The 21,633-nt window shown below is 43.6% G+C and overlaps 2 protein-coding genes across 3 annotated transcripts in view; one reads left to right on the top strand and one right to left on the bottom strand.

Annotated features, from left to right (window-relative positions):
• Positions 1-11,410, top strand: part of LOC110520172 (aryl hydrocarbon receptor) — a 50,124-nt gene extending 38,714 nt beyond the window's left edge. Inside the window, exons 5-12 of one of the 2 annotated variants that reach the window (XR_005048987.1) lie at positions 303-438; positions 1,146-1,282; positions 1,579-1,781; positions 2,091-2,200; positions 4,209-4,350; positions 5,351-7,043; positions 9,024-9,833; positions 9,881-11,410. Coding sequence is in view for 1 of the 2 variants with exons in the window: in XM_036974559.1 (XP_036830454.1) it covers positions 303-438; positions 1,146-1,282; positions 1,579-1,781; positions 2,091-2,200; positions 4,209-4,350; positions 5,351-7,043; positions 9,024-9,173 (2,571 nt within the window). In the remaining variant the exon portion in view is untranslated. Of the gene's footprint in view, positions 1-302; positions 439-1,145; positions 1,283-1,578; positions 1,782-2,090; positions 2,201-4,208; positions 4,351-5,350; positions 7,044-9,023 lie in introns of both variants that reach the window. The other variant, XM_036974559.1, reaches the window with a different exon arrangement.
• A 6,202-nt stretch (positions 11,411-17,612) lies between these two features.
• Positions 17,613-20,845, bottom strand: LOC110520171 (GTPase IMAP family member 8-like). Its single transcript, XM_021597299.2, has 4 exons — positions 20,715-20,845; positions 19,801-20,505; positions 18,432-19,643; positions 17,613-18,320 (listed from the first exon to the last, which is right to left on the bottom strand). Exons 1-4 carry the CDS (start codon positions 20,740-20,742, stop codon positions 17,998-18,000), a joined length of 2,268 nt encoding a protein of 755 aa, XP_021452974.2. The 5' UTR covers positions 20,743-20,845; the 3' UTR covers positions 17,613-17,997.
• Positions 20,846-21,633: the final 788 nt, after the last annotated feature.

The following is a 21,633-nucleotide window of genomic DNA, read 5'->3' as shown; positions in this document are numbered from 1 at the left end:
GTATATCCCAGACTCTTTCACTATAGCGATGTTCCCATAACATCACTCCTTCAGTTTAGCAGTATAGTGTCCGAAGTTCCCTCAATGTAATTTGCATTAGGATGCCCTCAATAATGTAGATTTTGTGTGTCTGTATTGTGCATGCTTTCCATAATCTTTATTTTAACTGTCTTTATAATATGTATATTTCCAAAACCTTTATGTTGTTTGTCTCTATATAATCTGCCAATCTTTGTCTCCCTACCCCCTCCTTCCTTCCTTCTCTCACTCCCTCTCCCTCCTGCCTCTCTCTCCTTCCACAGACTGATGTTATGCACCAGAGTGTGTATGAGTTGGTTCATACTGAGGACCAGCAGGAGCTGAGGAGTAACCTCCACTGGGCCCTCAACCCACCTGACATTGTGGCCCCTGTGACCCCACTGGGAGAGACCCCCTCAGGTGATCTCGTGCCTCAATGTTAGACCTCTATGAATACCCTCTTCATAATGCATTGCAAATGCCGTTATAACACCTTGTAAACATCTATAACTAATAACTGCTCATAAACATCTAAAACCTTAGACCACGGGTTCTCCATCCTTGTTGCACATTTTTTTAGAGAAAGGTTCAGGCCTCTGCACCGAACTACCTCTCCAATAGGGGTAATGTTGCAATGTTTTCCTTCTGGTAGAGAGGACGCTGTCACATGGCGTGCTAAGACTACATTAGCCTCTCGGGCTAATTATATAAGTGTATTTTCAACAGAGCTGGGAGAAGAGGACCACAGTCGGGTCAATAATTACTCCAGAGAGAGGCCACATACAGAACAGAACAGAACAAAAGCAGCACAGTTAGCAGTTTCAATGTGCTGAGAGATATTGAATAAGGCTTTGTTTACTCATTTTTAGCTTTTTGTGTTGATGAATTCCTTTACGAACATAAAAATAATAATTATTTAATGAGATGTATAAGCAGTTTCATCAGTGATTACCTCAACTGTTTGTATTACCATTTTAGAGAAGTGGCACAGATTTGTTCTGTTTCTACTGTATGACTGAACTGTATACTGTAATCTTGAGGATAATTTCCAAGTATAGTGAAATAGGTGGTTAGAGGATTTTGATGGTAACGCCTGGTCTGAACATGTCATATCTTCTGACCCACAGATGCGGAGCCGGACAGCAGCACTACTGCCACTGTGACCTATAACCCTGAGCAGCTCCCCCCAGAGAACTCCTCCTTCCTGGAGAGGAACTTTGTGTGTCGCTTCCGATGCCTCCTGGACAATTCCTCTGGCTTCCTGGTAGGTGTTATTGCCACCCCAGCCATCAACCCGACCTAACACCCCTCACCCCAACCAAATGCCTTCAATATCCGAATAGTGTGTGTCTAACAATCTTTTAGGCTCACCCAGAGTCAAGCTCACATTGAATTAGTGTGACATGTTAATACGTCACAATGCGATTTTGATGGATTAACATGGACATCAGATTCAATTAAACATATGGGCTTTGGACAGAGAATCAAACACACGGACAATCGAAGACGAAAATATACATAATGTCTTAAACAAATGTTTGCATTCTCCCACCCTGCCAGGCCCTAAGTCTGCAGGGCCGGCTGAAGTTCCTGCATGGTCAGAACCAGCGCCAGGATAACGGGGGCAAGGCGCCCCCCCAGCTGGCCCTGTTTGCCATCGCTACGCCCCTCCAGCCCCCCTCCATCCTGGAGATCAGGACCAAGAACATGATCTTCAGAACCAAACACAAGCTGGACTTCACCCCCATGGCATGTGACGCAAAGTACGCTCACTTTGACTTGCTCATTATCACGCTGATGTTGTGGCAGTTGCAATCATTGAAATACATATACATCTTACCCAGAGAGCTTACATTTTCGTACTGGTTTCCTGTGGGAATCGAACCCACAATCTTGGCATTGCAAGCGCCATGCTCTACCAACTGAGCCACATGGGACCAATAACTGGACTGATGTACAATAGTACTGAATAGATTGTCATTTGTCACAGTCATAATGTTATTGTAATGTAGCACTTGTTATCATATGAAGTGAAACCATGCTTATTGACATTATCCTTCGTCTTTTTGCAGGGGGAAAATTGTGCTTGGGTATACTGAAGCTGAACTTCGGGTGCGAGGTTCCGGCTATCAGTTTATCCATGCAGCGGATATGTTGTACTGTGCTGAGAACCATGTCCGAAGTAAGCCTCATGTCTATTATGTCTATCTATCATCAGGTTATTTAGGGGTTCAAGCTTTGAAAAAATGCAAACATGGGAGTATTTATTTCGGATTGGGTTGAATTGGTTCTGTCCTCAAACATCAGTGAGGCCGGGTCTGACCAGGTCAAAGATGGTGGTCACAGAGTTCGGACAGCTTTCCCAAGTAATCCCAGTAGATTACGGAGCAGATTGAGCAAAGCCGCAGAGCCGATAGGATAGGCCCACAAATCCACTACATGAGCAGAGTACCAGCAATGATCCATTTACAGTGCCTTCAGAACGTATTCACACCCCTTGACCTTTTCCACATTTTGTTCTGTTACAAGCTGGGATAAAATCTATTTAATTGTAATTTTTTGTCAACGATCTACACAAAATACTCTGTAATGTCAGTAGAAGACAAAAAGTATAAGTATTCAACCTCATAAGACAATACATATTATAATCACCTTTCACAGTCTTTCTGGGTTAGTCTCTAAGAGCTCTGCACACCTAGACAGTACAATATTATCACATTATTCTTTTTAAAATTCTTCAAGCTCTGTTGGTTAGTTGTTTATCATTGCTAGACAGCCATTTATAAGTCTTGCCATAGATTTTCAATCCGATTTAAGTAAAAACTGTAACTAGGCCACTCAGGGACATTCAATGTCATCTTGTTAAGCAACTCCAGTGTATATTTGTCCTTGTGTTTTGGGTTATTGTCCTACTGAATGGTATATTTGTCTCCCAGTGTCTGTTGGAAAGCAGACTGAACTAGGTTTCCCTCTAGGATTTTGCCTATGCTTAGCCTTATTCTGTTTATTTTTCTAAAAAAATATTCCCTTGTCCTTGTTGATGACAAGCATACCCATAACACGATGCAGCCACCACCATGCTTGAAAATATGAAGAGTAGTACTCAGTGATGTTCGGTGTTGGATTTGCCCCAAGCATAACATTTTGTATTCAGAACAAAGTACATTTCTTCGCCAAATTTTTTGCAATTTTCTTTAGTGCCTTATTGCCAACAGGATGCCTTATTTTTTATTATGTACAAGCTTCCTTCTTTTCACTCTGTCAATTAGATTAGTATTGTGTAGTAACTACAGTGTTGTTAATCCATCCTCAATTTTCTCCTATCACAGCCATTCAACTCTGTAACTGTTTTAAACTCACCTTTGGCCTCTTCGTGAAATTCCTGAGCCGTTTCCTTCCTCTCCAGCAACTAAGTTAGGAAGGTTGCCTGTATCTTTGTAATGACTGGGTGTATTGATAAAACATCCAAAGTGTAATTAATAGCTTCACCATGCTCAAACGGATAATCAGTGTCTGCTTTAGGTGCCCTTCTTTGCGAGGCATTGGAAAACCTCCCTGGTCTTTGTGGTTTAATCTGTGTTAGAAATTCACTGCTCGACTCAGGGACCTTACAGACAATTGTATGTGTCGGGTACAGAGATTAGGTAGTCATTAAAATTATTTTAAACACTATTTTTGCACACAGAGTGAGTCCATGCAAATTATTAGGTGATTTGTTAAGCACATTTTTACTCCTGGATTTATTTAGGCTTGCCATAACAAAGGGGTTGAATACTTATTGACATTTCAGCTTTGCATTTTTTATTAATTTGTAAACATTTCTAAAATGTCCTATTTTACATTGTGTGGTTTTGTGTGTAGGCCAGTGACACAAAATCAAAATGTAATCCATTTTAAAAATCAGGCTGTAACACAACAAAATGTGGAAAAAGTCAAGTCTTCACATTGGAATTTTTACTAGATTAGTTTCTTAAACAAATAAATCTACCAACCATTGCTCCTTGCTAGAGCACAATCTTATGGCAACGATAAGGCAACGATAGCTAGCTAGATATGTATTTAGAATCATTAAGTAGAACAGAAGTAGAACTCTACCCATTGTCACTTCTGCAGAGTACTGTAGCTTTGACAAAATGTACTACTTACCATGTGTATGCCTCACTCTAAAAGACTGTGTCCTGTGGATTCAGTGATGAAGACAGGAGAGAGCGGTCTGACCGTGTTCAGACTCCTCACCAAGGACAACTGCTGGAAGTGGGTCCAGGCCAACGCCAGGCTGGTCTACAAGAACGGCAAACCAGACTACATCATCGCCACGCAGAGGCCTCTGATGTACGTGAACTCCCCTGGGCCCTGTCAGATCCAGCCCCAAATACACACACTGTCTGGGAACAGTAGTTTTTCCGACTCAGGTCATATGGCCAGGAAATATTCACGGTCCTAATAGCTATAGGGACACAGTTATGACATAGTTGTCACGAATCCCGGCGAAGATGGTGCCTCTTCCTGTTCGGGCGGCGCTCGGCGGTCGTCGTCTGTGGGGGAGCTGGGGTGGATGTCGGGAGACCACTCCTCTCCCATCGCTCCATCCTCTCCATCATCAGGTCCATCGCCGAACCGATCCGATGGAGGACGGCTGTATGATGGACGACACGCTCCTCCATCGATGGAAGAGGGGTGGTCGCTGCTCCTGCTGACTCCATGGGTTTGGTGCAGGCTTCCGTCATGTACTTCTAGAAGTAGTGGGTGGAGGAGTCAGGCGCAGAGAGCAGGGTAGTTGATATGTGGAATATTTATTCCCAAAAACTAGTGTCGGTCAACGCCACACACACAGGCGCAATAAGACCCAGTCCAAAACAACAGGACGAAAACGGTACGAGAACAAAATACTTCCACAGAAATCACACACATCAAATAACAGAAAACAAGCCCTCACAAAAGCCGGCGGGCCTACCGGGTTTAAATAGCCCAAAACCACACTCTAAACAAGAAACAGGTGCAACTAATCAGACAAAACTAAATGAAACAGAAAAGGGGATCGGTGGCAGCTAGTAGGCCGGCGACAACGACCGCCGAGCGCCGCCCGAACAGTAAGAGGCACCATCTTCGGCGGGATTCGTGACAATAGTTGTGTTTTTCTAATGTGACGAGAACACCAGACAACACAGATGGAGGAAGGGATTATCGTGTGTGTATGATCTCAGTGAGACCATTTTCAGATCAGTTTCCATGCATGACCAATCATGTGGCAGTACAGTAACACGCCGTTTAAACAGTGGTGAATTCCGACCATGACAATCTCACAGGTGTTGTTTATTTTCTGTCCATCTAGGGAGGAGGAAGGGGGCGAGCACCTATGTAAACGATCCATGCACCTCCCCTTCACCTTTGCGACGGGAGAGGCCCTGCTCTACCAGTCTAACCACCCAATTGCACGCTTCAACGACGGTGCCCAGGGCTCTGAGAATAACGTCAGCAATTCCAAGAAGGGACGGACTGACAGGGTCTCCAGGGATGGCCTGGACCCAGGCTCCCTCTTGGGGGCGCTGATGAGTCAGGATAAGTCTGTGTACGTCTGCCAGCCAGCCCTGGAGCCCAAGCTGTCCTTCCACAGCAGCCTGTTTGGGGACCGGGTCGGCCTCTCTGACTCCGACCCCACTGCTTTGCTCCAGGGCTGGGATGAGTCATCCAATGGTGTAGTGGGTCCGGGTTTTCCAGAGCCGGCGTCAAGCTTTGATCCACTGCTGGCAACCCTAGACTCCCTGTCCCTGGAGGGTCAGGGGGGTGTGGTGGACAGGGAAGGGGACAGAGGCAACGGGGAGGCCTGTTCCAATGGGGAGCTTTTTGGGGCTCTGGAGGGCCTGGGGCTGAGCGCCGAGGACCTGGAGCTGCTGCTGCTGGACGAAAGGATGATCCAGGTGGAGATGGACCCTGAGCGGATTCCTACCCTGGATGACCTGCTGACCAACGACGAAATCCTCTCCTACATCCACGACTCCCTGGAGTCAAAGACAGACGCGGCAGAGGACGGGAGCCAGGTGCCCTCCACAATCCCGGGAACAACTGCCCCAATAACGACGACAACAACAACAAAGGCACCTGTTGAAAGTAATCCCACTTCTGCCACCAATGTGCACTCTCAATACCTTCCTCATAAGTCTTCCGTAGTGGGGCAGGCACCCATAGTTCAGCTTTCCCAGAAGATGCAGCAGTACCTCAGCATGCGACCAGGGGTGGTGGTCCAAGACTGGGCCCAGCATAACAATCACCTGCCCCATCCTGTGGTGCATGGACTCCAGGGGCAGAGTCAGCCCATACACAATGGACAATGGACATCCCAGCACATTCTAGCCAGTACAGAGGTCCCGGTTGACCACTGTCACACCCCCCAGTCTCTGTTCAATGGAATGGCGTCAGAGCCGGATGGGGATCTTCACCGGCGGCAAGCCGACCAGCACCAACACTACCTCCAGCAGCATCAACAGCAGGACATAGTCCAGAGCCAGCTCCCTCTGCGCCATGCCAAACAGCCGGACGCCAATCTCAACGGAGTGTATGGCATTCCAAACACACACACAGAGCATCACCCAGCTGGTAAACAGCAGTGGCAGGACTACAGCTACAGCCACCTTGGGGAAACCACCCTGAACAGCAACCCCTGCCTCAGCAATGGCCACATACCTCCCGTCACACACACCACCGTAGACGCTTGTATGGATTTCACTATGGCTGATAATCCCAGCATGGATTATATCATCAACGAATGCTCGTATGGGGGGAACGAGGAGCAACAGGGGACAGAGGCCGCCGTTTCATCCTACCAGAGGATGAACCACAAGCAGCAGCAGCAGGAGCAGCTGCCCCCTCCCTTGGCTCAGGTGCTGTCCAGCCTCTCGCAGTGCCCTCCGCCAAACGCTACCCTGGAGCAGATCCTGGGGGTTGGACAGTCCTACAGACAGCTGCCCTCACAGGAGGCCTATGACATGGTAACCTCTGACATCCCTCACGACCCCAACCACAGTAAGGTGAGACCACAGTGATTATATATTAATATATTCTAATTCTATTCCTTTGGGTGAGAGCTCCTGACAGTGGCATTAGAGTTGATGGTAGGGCTAGGGATGGAAATGAGTTACATTTAGGGTTAAGGTAAGGTTATGGCTTTTTTTTACTGTGAATGGTAGGGTTAAGGTTAGGGGTATGGGTCTCCTAATTGAATATGCACTGCCTAAGAGTTAGATGATTTGCATAAGGGTTCATCAGTTTTTACATCTCTTCCCCAACCTTCATATTGATTTGAAGACCAGTGCATGATCCAGCAGAGGCTTTAGCTGGGACAATGGTCCCTAGCAGAGGGCCTCAGAGGCCATGACAGCTGGACAGTGGTAGACAAAGTTCTGAATCATCCCCCTAGTTGCTTTGCATTGTTTATTTTCAAATCAAATGTTATTTCTCACATGCGCCAAATACAACAGGTTTAGACCTTGCAGTGAAATGCTTACTTACAAGCCCTTTAACCAACAACGCTTTAAGAAGTTAAGAAAAGATAAATAAAAAGTTTTTAAAAAAATAGATAAGTAAAACATAGAAAATAAAAGTAACAAATAATTAAACAACAGCAGTAAAATAACAAGGAAGGCTATATAAAGGGGTACCGGTACAGAGTCAATATGCGGGGGCACCGGTTAGTGGAAGTAATTGAGGTAATATGTACATGTAGGTAGAGTTAAAGTGACTATGCATAGATAATAAACAGAGAGTAGCAGCGTATAAGAGGGGTCTGGGTAGGCCTTTGATTAGCTGTTCAGGATTCTTATGGCTTGGGGGTAGAACCTGTTAAGAAGCCTTTTGGACCTAGACTTGGCGCTCCGGTACCGCTTGTCGTGCGGTAGCAGAGAGAACAGTCTGACTAGGGTGGCAATTTTTTAGGGCTTTCCTCTGACACCACCTAGTATAGAGGTCCTGGATGGCAGGAAGCTTGGCTCCAGTGATGTACTGGACCGTATGCACTACCCTCTTTAGCACTTTGCGGTCGGAGGAGAGTTTATTGTTAAATAATCGTAAGGAAGTGGGGACAAAATAATGATCTTATTGTTGACGAGAGTGAGGAGGAGTGAAAGTAGGAATCTGTCAAGGAACAGTTACCACCACTCATTTTGTGCCTCTTGTTCTGTTTGTATGTTCAGGGTCACCAGTATGAATCTAAGATAAAAGGCCTTCTGGCCAGCCTGAGTTGTTTTCCTTTTTTTCCTGACCTACGAATTTGCTCTGCTACTGTACCATTGCCTAATAAAGACACACAGAGGCTCAGGCAAAAAGGGGGTGGGGATAGAGGCCAGCGGCAGGCTTTCAGTGACGCCTGTAGAAAAATCCAGTCAGCATTTTCAGTTCAAAGTGGATTGTCCCATTGTTTCTGATGGACAGAGAGTGGATACATTTGGAGCATTCATAACAGGGCCTACTGGGACATTGACTCTAGTTGGCATAGTACATCCGCCAGTGCAACAACATGAAAGAGACATACATACATACCGCACTCTCTAATGCCCTACTGACCCCCTGGAACTGCAATTCAGACCGTGCATTGAATTAATAGAGACTTTGTAAAGGGAACTGACAAGTACGTGATCCCAGATTTGAGGAAAATTAGTCGGAAGTGACAGTGATTATCCATAGTTCACACCAGGACAATTGCAATTCAATGTGTTTAGATAAATCATTACGATCACGATTAATTCAAGAATAACTTCAAGAATGTATACTGCGAATCACAATCTGGGTAAGGTAAAAATCATTTTTTAGATGTATGACTTTTGATGGTTTGATATTGAGAATGTATCTTTCAACAACTCTTGATTAAATCGCCAATACTTCTGACAATGCAGTCATAGATATGTCATGTGTTAATCTGTTAATCAACCATCAACGGTCATATACCATTCACAAGCTGACATGCACTTTCCCGTCATTGTTTCCCTGTCTTCTTCTTCTTCCTCTTTTCTTAGATGGAAAATGGCTGCATTTTTAACGGGGCCTACTCAGGAGGCTGTGTTCTGCCCAATGGGAATGGTGTGGTGCCCTCTAACGGCCAGCTCCCCTGCCCTGACACTTTATCCAGCCTCCCTGATGCCCAGTCCTCAGGCTTTTACCTCTGACTGGGGACCACCAGGGGACACTGACTGACTGACTCAAGGAGGGTCACAACCACCCATCCTACCACTGGACCAGCCTTGTACTGTACAACTAGTTGATACCATGGATCAAAAACAAGACATAGGCCTAAATGTTTTCAGTACTTTTTGTTTTGTTTGATGTTTTATAATAACATAATTATCATTTGAGTCCTTTGTTTATAATATGCTGTCAGAGCGCTAAAGTTTAGTTTTATTACGTTTTTTTTAAATAACACAGAGAAGTAAATGAGAGTCTTTTAACTGTTGTTTCTGTGTTTTTCATGTAAAAAAAAAAGCATTCTCTTTTTCCTCCCATTTGAAGTACAGCATGGTAATTGGTAGTCAAGGAGACACTACCTACCCCAGCATGTATAGATGCTAATGGCACCATCATCTTTATGATTTGTGACACATGACATCATCATCAGTGTTACGAGTTGTCATACAATAGGAATGTAACTTTCAAATACAAAGGTCAATGCTCAAGTTTACTTGTAATGGGTAATGTAATGAATTGTCTTAGAAAATGAGATACGTGATGTCAAGTAAAAAAAGGTTTAAAAAAGGTTTAGAATATCTGAATTTGGTCTACAATATCCTGCACTTTATTTCAACCACCCACTGATGCTGATACGGAAGTCGGTCGGGGATACCAGGGTTATTTAGGTCGGGATACCAGGGTTATTTAGGTCGGGGATACCAGGGTTATTTAGGTCGGGGATACCAGGGTTATTTAGGTCAGGGATACCAGGGTTATTTAGGTCAGGGATACCAGGGTTATTTAGGTCAGGGATACCAGGGTTATTTAGGTCGGGGATACCAGGGTTATTTAGGTCGGGGATACCAGGGTTATTTAGGTCGGGGATACCAGGGTTATTTAGGTCAGGGATACCAGGGTTATTTAGGTCAGGGATACCAGGGTTATTTAGGTCGGGGATACCAGGGTTGTTTAGGTCGGGGATACCAGGGTTATTTAGGTCAGGGATACCAGGGTTATTTAGGTCAGGGATACCAGGGTTACTTAGGTCCATTTTTTTTTTTTACGTTTTAATATTTAAGGTGGCTGTTACTGATGTATGTTGGAGAATGTGTAACAATAATTGTCATTTTTTTGTAAAAACAAATGGTATTATATTTCAGGTGATGGGTTGATGTCCTCACAGGCACATACACTTCTATACAATTGTCATAATAATATTTATTTCACTTGAATTATCCTTTTGATGTTGTCATTGACATCTTGTACCTCTGGGTTAGAGCTTGTCCAATACTAAAGTCAACTGTGACTGAACTAGCAGAAGACCTCAGTATTTATTTATTTTACAACAATTACATTTTCATCAATTGTCATTCATGTCCTCTAACATACAATACATTAGAGGGTAACATCTTGGTGAGAGAGGAAGTATATTGTCAGAATCTATAGGTTTCCAACAACTATTCCGGTCTTAAGATGACGATCTAATGACAGTTCACTGACCGATTTGTAAACATTGAAAACCAAACGTGAGTATTATAAGGTCTCTTCTGGAAGGATACAATTTTGAATGTTTTATGTAAATAGTAAATGATTGGGAAGTAATGCTGAATAGAAGTGTGTCATCATGAAGATGCTAAAAAGAGATTTCTCCTTGTAGTTGTTACGATAATTATTGTCATTATTATTGTTATCATTATGAGTTTTAAGTTGAAATGTGATACAAGTGGTTACATGTTTTCAGAATCAACTTGGTTACTTTCCCATTTCTTTTTTTTACCATGAAAATGTTTGATATATTTAACATGATTGATGTGACCTATTAACAATGTGATAAAAAAAAAAGTGTACATTAAAACAAACAATGGTTTTGAGAAATACAGGTATGTAATTAGGTTCTGTGTCATTTCACTTGTTTTAAGCACTATTTTTTTTTAAACACACTGCTGCTTCAACTCTTGTATTGACTCAGTTTTGATTGTACATATACTGTACTTACTCTCATGTCACTCTTCTGAGATTACAAAATTGTGCCATACTACTGACACTCAAGGGATTTAATGTTTCGAGAACTTTATTTTGTCTTTTACGTAGTCACATTGAATTGACATGAACATGCTAACAGGAGCAGGTGCAGATGTTATGATGATAGAAAATGGATACATTTTTACCCATGTCCTTTGACCGCTTTTTTGAAATGTATCCCTTTGGTCCTTTGAAATAAAGGATTTCTGCAATCACATTGAAACTTGAATAATATTACTATTATTTGGCAAATGTGTTCAGGTGAGATGTATCTTTAACAAGGCGTATTTATTTGAAGTGTCTTTGGGTCCAACCACCGTGGCCAATGGAGACTTAAATTAATAGCATGAATCCCATCAGAGAGGGAGACTAAAATACAGTATCTCTTTATGATGGTTTGAACTTTGGCACCGGCTCTACCGCATCAGTACTTTAGAAATATTCACACAGGCTTTAAAAGGGATAGCCTGTTCACTGTTCTCTCCTCCATACTGATACATATTGCTTCTTTGACTAGACTGCTCTCTCTCTCTCTCTGCTTCTTAATGGGATTTCAGAGTAGGCCACGGCTGCTTTTTTCATCATCATACCCCAGGCCGAAAACCAGACATGGTAAGGCTGAGTAGAAGCCTTTTTATTTTAGAAAGATGACTCTAGTCCTCTTTCATTATTTTGGTAAAATAAAAGTTTTGCTTTTGACATCACTGACGTTGTGAAAAAAGCAGACTACTGTATTTGAGCTTGATGCTTTCTGTTTGTATGTTTGTTTTATCTTTCTGTGCACAGTAGTCTCTATAGCCCGTGGCTTGGCTGGGGCTTTTGAAAAGAGAAGAGATACAGTTGGGCTAGCTGAGGAGGCTCCTGTCGGTGCTGTTTCAGTAGTCTCTGTAGCCCGTGGCTTGGCTGGGGCTTTTGAAAAGAGAAGAGATACAGTTGGGCTATCTGAGGAGGCTTCTGTCGGTGCTGTTTCAGTAGTCTCTGTAGCCCGTGGCTTGGCTGGGGCTTTTGAAAAGAGGAGATATACATTTGGGTTAGCTGAGGATGCTCCTGTCGGTGCTGTTTCAGCCTTAATAGTGGAGTGACCCAGACTGAGCAGCCTCGTCTCAGCCCACAGAGCTTACCGTAATGCTTTGTGACCAGCGGGCCGCCAGAGGGGAACACAGGCCGTGTGGGTTGAGAAGGGAAGAGGGAGAGGAGGGGAAGAGGAACAGTCACAATATTGTGATGGTCCTTACACCATGGTTACGCTTCAGCGGGCTGTGTCTCCATCATACTCCTTCCCCCAGGTTAGTGACTGAGCAACAGAGATCACATAGGACTTATGCCCTAACCTTTCATAATTCACAAGGAACAGCTTGTCTATACAAAATGAACAATGTGTACATTACAATATACATTTAGGGGCGGAAGCCACCTCTCTGTCACTTTCACCACATACAATTTGAATCTCTCGCTCTCACTCTCTCTTAGGCTTATTAAGCTACTCAACAAACAGCAAACTTAAGGAACTCTTCGATAAAATGTTTAATAGTATTGGATGGTGTTACCCAAAGCAAAATGCTGACATCACCACTGTGCCATTGCAACTGTATAGTGCAGAGCCTACAGATAATGCGAGGGAAAGTGACAAGGAAAAAGCCCATAATAAGAGCAGAGGGGTGCAGTGATTATAACCCATGCATCCTGTGGCTTTCTGACATATGGCCAAGGGAAACGTCCTCAATTTGTCTTATTTTTCAATTGAAAGGGTTTATGTTTCGGTTCTTTTAGGCATATGTCAACGAGAGGCGGAGTGGACGTCACTTTGAATCTGATGATGACTAGCTGAGGGGAGAGGGGTCTTTCCGCTCTCGACCTATAAGATAAGAAACATTTAGACATGACCCATCTCATCCTATTTCGAAATAACAAGGCAAAAAAGCAACCAACATGACCAAGTGTGCCCAAGGGACATTGTTATGGATATAATGCTCCATTTAGAGATATGATCTTTGTCAGGCTCGGCTGGCTAAAGGGAAGGCTGATATATTGAGATAATGACCGCCCAATTAGCTGGCTGTCCTGCAGACTGAGGGCCAGGGACGAGTGAATCATCACCCAAATGCATCCTGTTCTGTTCTGTTCCCACTCACAACGGCTGAAGAGTGTCATTGTGGGATGTTTAGTGGCATTGATATCCAGCCGGAAAAAACGGGGTCCTACGTAGTTGGAGCACACGTCACAGTGTAGTCTGTAGCCGTACTACGCCACCTTGTGTTTAAAAGAGGGCTAGAACCTCTGTAGAAAGGAAGATTTAAGACCAATGTAAAAGAGGACGAAAGGCACACAGATTCGATCTCTCCAATTCACCAGTTGACAGAGACCACACAGAGTTGCCAAGTAGTCAAAAGTTTCTTGATCTTCAGGTGAGGGTGGTTGAGGGAAGTGGGAAATAGTATTTTCTGAAATGGGCCACTGGCCCTTTAAGAGTCGCTCCAAAATCAGGATCTTCTGAAACCGGAACCTGGTGCTTTAAGAGTCCACTTCGGGTTGGGGAGAATGTTCTTATTGCGCAATCCTTATATTGTCCACAGTGTCCAATAGGATCTACACGTCCACACTAGCGGGTCCATTTCTCTGCCACCACTGAGCCTGCTTAGACAGGGAGACAGAAGTTGAGGCACCAGAAAGACCGTGAGAACATCCAAAGGACAATCTTGTAAGGCACAGAGTCATTTGGGGTGAATATGAATGTAGCCTACTCGCCTGTGATTTCACTCCCCTCTTATCACAGCACCTGTCCAGTCGTGATATAGCCTACTGCTTTCATTGACATCCAAAACATTGTGTAAAACAAGCAAGCACCTCCAGAGATGAAAAGGTTTAAAAATGATTCAAATCAATTGTCCATCAAGGCACTACCCCATGAATGAGGGCCGAGTTCCTCCGTTCTCTACATCGAGCCTTAGCTGTGTTTCATTTCGGACCTGGGGGAGACACACACAATCAATTTGCGTGCACGCTGGCAATCAACTCAAAGGAAAAAAAGTAAAATAAGCATGTGTTTGTTATGAAAACATGGTTCACACTTGAATGGGAAAAGAAACAGAGTTTCAGTTGCACTCCGCCATGGGTTGTTGTGCTGACCAACCTTACTGAGCTGCAACATCGGGCAGGCATCACCCTTAGATTGGTCCTTGTGGACTTTCTTTGTTGGTCCTCTGTCCTCGACTCTCCTCGGCCCTATTGAGTAGGGTTTGTTTGATCCACCCTTTCATGCACCTCTCCTGGAGGGTCAGGTTGAGACCTGGGTGCTGGCACCCTTTCAGGCATCTCTCCTCGAGGCTTCGGTTGAGACCTGGGTTCCTGCACCCTTTCAGGCACCTCCCCTGGAGGTTCTGTGGGTGCTGGCGTCTTCTGTGGCGCCAGCACCCACGGCACAACAGGGTAAGGGCATGTTCTCAAATGATGCCGTTCTGGTCCTTCCTGTCCTTCAGGCCTAATTCTGTACACGGGGTCATCTGGGAATAAGGGGGCAACTATTACAAAGCGTTCTGGTCCCCATCTTGGGGCCAACTTACCCTGAGCCCTCCAACTAAAGTTTCTCAGTGTCTCTCTCTCTCTCTCCTGGGAGTAGAGGCAATACCTTGGCTCATCTGTCGCATTAGTATTAGTCTCTGTCTTGTCTTTGTTCTGCTTGTTTTGCTACAGTTTCATAGGCCCGCTGTAGCTTCTTGTGTTCCCCCTGGTCGGTAAGGTTGTCTCCCATTACCAAGTCCACTGGGAGACAGGCATGCCTGCCAAACATCACATAGAAAGGAGACAGACTAGTGGAGTCATTTTGTAAGCATTTCACTGTAAGCTCTACACCCGTTGTATTTGGCGCATGTGACAAATACAATTCGATTTGATTTGATTAGCACTGTTGTTATAAACATGTGTCAGCTCAGGGAGTTTGTACACCCAGTGGGTATGTTTTTCCTCCTCTAGTGAACTTGAAAGGGACAATAGCGTGTGGTTAAATGTTTCTACTGGCTCATTACCTTGTGGCCAGTAGGGTGTGGCTCCATACATCTTACTCAGTTTGGCAACAATGGCTGACTCAAAAGCTGCTCCTTATGCATATTACATAGCTCCTCGGTCTGAGTGAATGTGCTCAGGACAACCGAAGGGCTGTATTACATGCTGCCATAATGCCTTAACAGTGAAACTAGCAGTCTGATTTCTGATGGACACCACCCATGCAAACCCGAGAGAACACATCCACCATGACCAGATTATATGGGTGCGTGTCTCCTGGTCACCCTAATGACAGGTTATTAATAGCAAGAACCTCTAGAGGATGAGAGGTGACAGTAGAAACCAAAGCGGCTCTTACCTCTGGTCTTGCTTTTCGTGATAGACAGTGGCTGCAGTTGTGAATTTGTCAGAAACAGGCTGTGTTAGGCCCAATAGTTCAAATTTGTAAGAACTATAGTTCTTGTCAATGTGCTCAATGGGAGTTAGGGTTCAGCTGGCACAGGCTATGATATGCTCTGTACGCTGGTGTCTGACAAAAAGGACAGCACCTAATGTAGGCCTCCCAGACTAGCATCTGCCTACAGTTTGAATGGTAAGGAGAAGTCAGCAAATGCTAGAATATGGGCACTCACCAGCATTCACTTGAGCTCCTCAAAGGCCCTCTGATAGGTGTCAGTCCACTCAACCGGGTGGTTCTTCTTTCCCAGCTGCCTGGTCCTAGTCAGTAAAGTATTGAGAGGGGCTGCGAGGCCTGTGGGGAGATGCGACTCGGAGAAAAAACACACACACTGAAATCCATTTACATGCACGCTGTCAGTAAACTCGTAGAAAAAAATAAGCATTTTAAATGCTAAATAAGCATAAAAATAAAAAAAAATGAAAACATGGTTTTCAACATGGTTGAATGGGAAAGAAAAGTTGTTTCAGTCACACTCCGCGACAAATATACTGATGGAACACTGCAACATCAATGTCACTGGAGATTATTCAACAGACATTTACCAATTGAATTAACTTGATCTCATGGCATTGCAACATTTGATATTTGTCTAACAGCTGGATTTTGGAAAGATGAATTATGAGTTGGAGTGACCTGACTTGTCAAAATGATGACATTAGCTGGTCAAAATAATGACTGCAGTAATGCAGAAAGACCAAATCGATTAAGTTTAGGCAAGGATTCAACTTGGTTCATTAAAAAAAGAAAAGTATTTAACCTTTATTTAAGGTCCAAGCTATCTTATTCACCAGACAGGTTAGGAGGAGTTAAAGCAGAAATAGTGGTCCCTGGTCAACAGCCTGCTTTTCTCTAAACAAAGGTTTGGTCAGAAAATCCGATCCTTGGGAGGGGTTGAGTTTCCCCAGAGCTGCTCACGTATTCTGTTTTCAATTACAGCGATGTTGTTGCGCCTGTGTTGATGTTGCTGATATAAATATTTAGTCATTGTGACCTTTCGTCATAGTTGACCTCTGGCGGTATTCTATTTCTCCGCTCACGTTTTTTCTCCTCCCGTCTACCTTGCTCCTTCCCTTCTTCCCTCTTTCCCTCCATCCACTCCTCCTGCACTGAAACGTGGATCTCGTTACACATCTCGATCGGACTAGTTCTGAGCGAGGGATTCTGGGGGAGGACAAATACCTGGAGGCCAGGCCTATGTAGCTGGATATGGTTGATTACGACCCCCTCTAGCCAGTCACAGGCTCATTGGTTAGATGCGAGTCATGTGCCGCTCTCACTCTTTACGAAGACTAATTTTGCGAGCATCAGCACTGAACTAAATGGTCTAAATGGTACAATGCTCCAAAGCCCCCAGGGGGTGGGAGGTGTCAACATTTTCAAGTAAGCCGAAATTACTGGTGTCCAAGTCAGCATAATGTTTGTCTTTTTGAATTCATTGAAGTGTATCTGTCGCTACAATGGGAGTGGGATTGTTAAATTGTCATAGTGAGACCCAGTAGTAAAAATTTATCAACCATTAATTTCATATCCAATCGCAAAACATAGTCAGTTGAAACTGAGATGATCATCTTTATTCCTACCCCATCCATTACAATCCTCTATAGATGATTATACATTATAATGGTCAATACAGACATATTGCTATGCATCCGAAGCCTCTGTGAGAACAATACTCAGATACCAAGTTCAGATACAGGAATTCTTTACTGTCTCAATGTAGAGTAATTTGATTGCAGCAGTATAAATACAAAAGACATAAAAGTATACGACAAATCGGGTAAACAAAATCATAAAAAAACGTGGGCAATTGATGAAAGATAATTTTTACATTTGTGGAAATGTTAAATGGATGTAGGAGAATATAACACATTAGATCTGGTAAAAGACAATACAAAAAAGAAACCAACTGTTTAAAAAAAATATTGTACCATCATCTTTGAAATGCAAGAGAAAGGCCATGATGTATTATTCCAGCCCAGGTTCAAATTAGATTTTGTCCACTAGATGGCAGCAGTGTATGCGCAAAGTTTTAGACTGATCCAATGAACCATTGCATTTCTGTTCAAAATGTTGTATCAAGACTGCTCAAATATGCCTTATTTGCTTACTAATACCTTTTCATGTTCAAAACTGTGCACTCTCCTCAAACAATAGCATGGTATCTTTCACTGTAATAGCTACTGTAAATTGGACAGTGCAGTTAGATGAACAAGACTTTAAGCTTTTTGCCAATATCAGATATGTCTATGTCCTGGGAAATGTTCTTGTTACTTACAACCTCATATGCTAATTGCATTAGACTACGTTAGCTCAAATGTCCCGCTGGGGACCCACCAATCCTGATTTTAATTTTTTATTAAATAGGGGCATTCAGGGGAATCAGACACCACTTTCTTATCTCTGGTCTCTTCCTCTTGTATCAGTAAACTCCCCAGCAGAACCCCTGCTGCAGCCCCTATAGTAGTCCCTGTGGCTGCACTTAGTGGTGCCCTCACAGAGCCAGCCATGGCCCCAACCACTGCCCCCAGTACTGCTGCCCCAATCTTCAACCATGGTGCTTCTCTCTGTTCATCTCCAACTCTCTGCTCTCGTCCTGCTGTGTCCCTCTGCCTCTCACCATCCTTCTGTGACAACATCTGTGTCTTTCTCAAATTTCTATGTTGAGTCTCTGTAAAAGAGAGCGCATGCATTATGATTTAGCATGAACAACAACCATATTTTACTTTAACTACATTTATAGCTAAATGAAATCTGATATAGAGGCAGTTAACACACTCACTTAGATAAGAGTTGTCCACCATGTCCGCGGGTGCTGTAGATTCCACTCTGTGCAGTTGTATTCGATCCTCCTTAATCTTCACATGGTTGATCATGTCTTCTCTCACTTTATTCTGCTGCTTAAGCTCCGCTACATCTCTCTCTAGCATTGATATCTCCACCTCTTTCATTTCATACTTTTGTTTATTCTCTTGTAACTCCTTCTGTGTCTCAACAATCATGGCATTCAACTCCTCTTCTCTTTCAGACTTTCTCTTTTCCAGGTTTTCTATCTTGTCTCTCAGTTCTTTACTTTCTCTTTTATGCTTCCTCTCCATCTGATCCAATGCTCTGTCTTTCTCCACACACATTTGTTTGAGGGATTCCTTCTCTCTTTCATACTCCATACGTCTGTCTTCTATCTCCTTTTCTCTCATTGTGTTTCTCTGCTCCATCTCTTTCAACATTCCATCTTTCTCCTCATATCGCTTATCTATTTGCTCTACTTTCCTCTCTTCCTCTTCAATCATCCTTTTAAGCTTGTCATTCTCCCTCTCTTCCTCCTCTAGTCTTCTCCCAATCTCCTCAGAGCTTTTTGTCAACTTCTTTTTGCTCTCCCTGAGCTCCCAGTACATTTTGAGCCAGTGTTCACCATCGTTTCCCATCACTGTCTCCTCAATTTTCTCCAGAAGTTCTGTGACCTGAGGGCCTCCAGCCGGGCTTGTGTTATCAAAGACATGGTACCTGTTGCTACATTTATCGACAAGCCACTGAAGGGCAGGCCATCTCTCGATGTGAAGTTCGATGGCTGTGTCGCCAAGCTTGTCTCCCCAGGTGAACAACACTATAGCTTGACTCCAGACTGACCGACCAATCAGATTTAGTTTTTCTTCTGCTCTTGACCTGTCTGTCCCTGTGAATGTTTCGTCACAGCGTACGACCACGAGGACAGCGTGCGGCTCGGGAGCACAAAGAGATACACCTTGGGTAATCTCAATTTTTACTACTTCAGGAGTGTCCTCAGTGCAGTATCGCCCATGCCACCCGGGTGTGTCCACCACTGTGACTTGTCTTACGGTGATGTCACCCTGTCTTTTCACACTGTGTGAAGTCGTGTGTCCAGCCTCAAAGGTTTTCTTACCCAGGATGCTATTTCCAGATGAGCTCTTCCCAACCAATCGAGGTCCCACTATCATGATTCTCTGTTCAGCTTCAGATAGTTGGTGGGACTTACCTAAATGGGAGATATTTATTTTAGATTACAATCTATTTGCATGATTTCAGATATGGTACCAAACCAATTCAAATGTAAGGGTAAAGTTTTGGGGAAATCATTTGGTAAAAAAATATATATATATACAGTATATATTTTGAATTCTTCCGATGCTCACCCCTGAGCAGAGATCTGAGTGTTTCCCTCTGTCTCTGAACCTTTATCCGTCTCAAACTCGCCCTCTCCTCCTCTGCCATCCTCTTAACTTCAATTGCCATTGAAAACCTCTCATTCATGACAACATAAGCAGGACCACCTGCCACCATTTCATCTATCTTCCTCAGCAGCTCTGGGACCTGAGTGACATCATTGCCCCATGTGTTGGCCCTAGTGTTTAAAGCATGGTACCTATGCCCACACTTCTCCACCATCTCCTGGAGAAACCCATGTCTCGCTATGTGTTCCTCTAGTGACATTCCCCTGAGTTTCTCACATTGGGTAAACACTACCATCATGTGTCTCCAGAGTATGTGGTTGAGAAGCTTGAGGGGGCCCTCTACTGTCCATTCCCTGCCTTTGCGTGAGTTCAAAGGGATGACCATGAGGAAGGCATGGGGACCTGGTTGACACATGGATATGCTGGCTTCTATGTTACGGTGGACAAGGAGAGGGTCCTGCACAGAGTACTGGATGCATCTGTCTGATGTGTTGACCACAGTGACCTGCCGGCCATCCACTAGACTCTGTCTCCTCACACACATCTCCACGTCCCTCCTGGTGTCAAACAGCTTCCTGTCCAGGATGGTGTTTCCTGTTTGACTCTTCTCCAGCCAATCCCTCCCCAGGAGGATGATTCTCAGCTCAGGGAGAGTACGCTGGTCCCCTATTAGAGAGAAGAGTACATGTTTAAAAAATATAACATAATTGAATTTAGGCATTACAGTATTAACAAATTTCCAATATATGACCAATATTTTAGCTAGAATCAACATAACATATGACTATTGATGACGAGGCCTATATACTGTAAATAAAATGTGAGAAAACTATAAGCAATGCACTGAAAAGGTAGATATAACTCAGTAAACTGACCATTCTGTCTCTTTGCTCTGGAAGCCATTTAGTACCTCTTTCTCTCTCTTTCTCCCTTTGTTGGACTTCCCTGAAGTATACTCATTGAACCCTAATATCCTTTCCATTATCTTTCGTTTTGACATGCTGGTCAACAGTCAAAGTCCAGTTTCTCCTGACTGTAATGTAACTCCACCCACATTGCTGAGAAATGACATTTCTTTCAGTAAAGATAACACATCTTCATGAAGCAAATTACATTGACTGACAGACACAGTTATATAGGTAGTCAGTCGTGGATCTAATGATTTCTGTCATGTCATTGAACACCAAATGTCAGAAAATTATCCATACAAAAATGCTAATCTAACATCGAGTAACGTTTAGAATGGTGTGCCTTAAAAAAGTATTTATCCGCTTCCTCAAAAAGCTTTTATTATTCAGATTCAAATTCAGAGTGAATGTAACAGGTGTTCCACTGCCAGGCTGTACAATAATCCCTGAGTGAGAATTAACTGATTGCAAACCATGCAAAAAGTAATAGGGCCTTGGCTACAGTTAAGAAATCCTGATTAATTACTGTCATTCTCGAAAAATACTTAACAAGCTCTCTCCTAGAGATAGTATTGCAAGACTTCCTGGAGTCACTGATGACTTTTAAGCTTAAATAATAAAGGGCTGAGTTTGCAATCCAGTGTACAGTATTTTCTTACGATACAGTTGAAGACTGTACTGAAGAGACCCACTCCCTTCAACCTGCTTGTGCAAGAGATATATTATTATTTGTGTTTTCCCATCTCCTTAGTGAAAACACCATTTAGACATCATAGTATCAGCGTAAGATTTGATAGTTGACTCTCAGCTTGTCCTTCAAACGGTCTGTTATTGCCAAAGCATGTGAGCAAAGGTTCTAAATACAATTACAATTTCAGTCAATACA

Source organism: Oncorhynchus mykiss, chromosome 3 (genome assembly GCF_013265735.2).
Source record: "Oncorhynchus mykiss isolate Arlee chromosome 3, USDA_OmykA_1.1, whole genome shotgun sequence".
Taxonomy (NCBI): Eukaryota; Metazoa; Chordata; class Actinopteri; order Salmoniformes; family Salmonidae; genus Oncorhynchus; species Oncorhynchus mykiss.
This window is presented reverse-complemented; position numbering and strand designations above follow the sequence as displayed.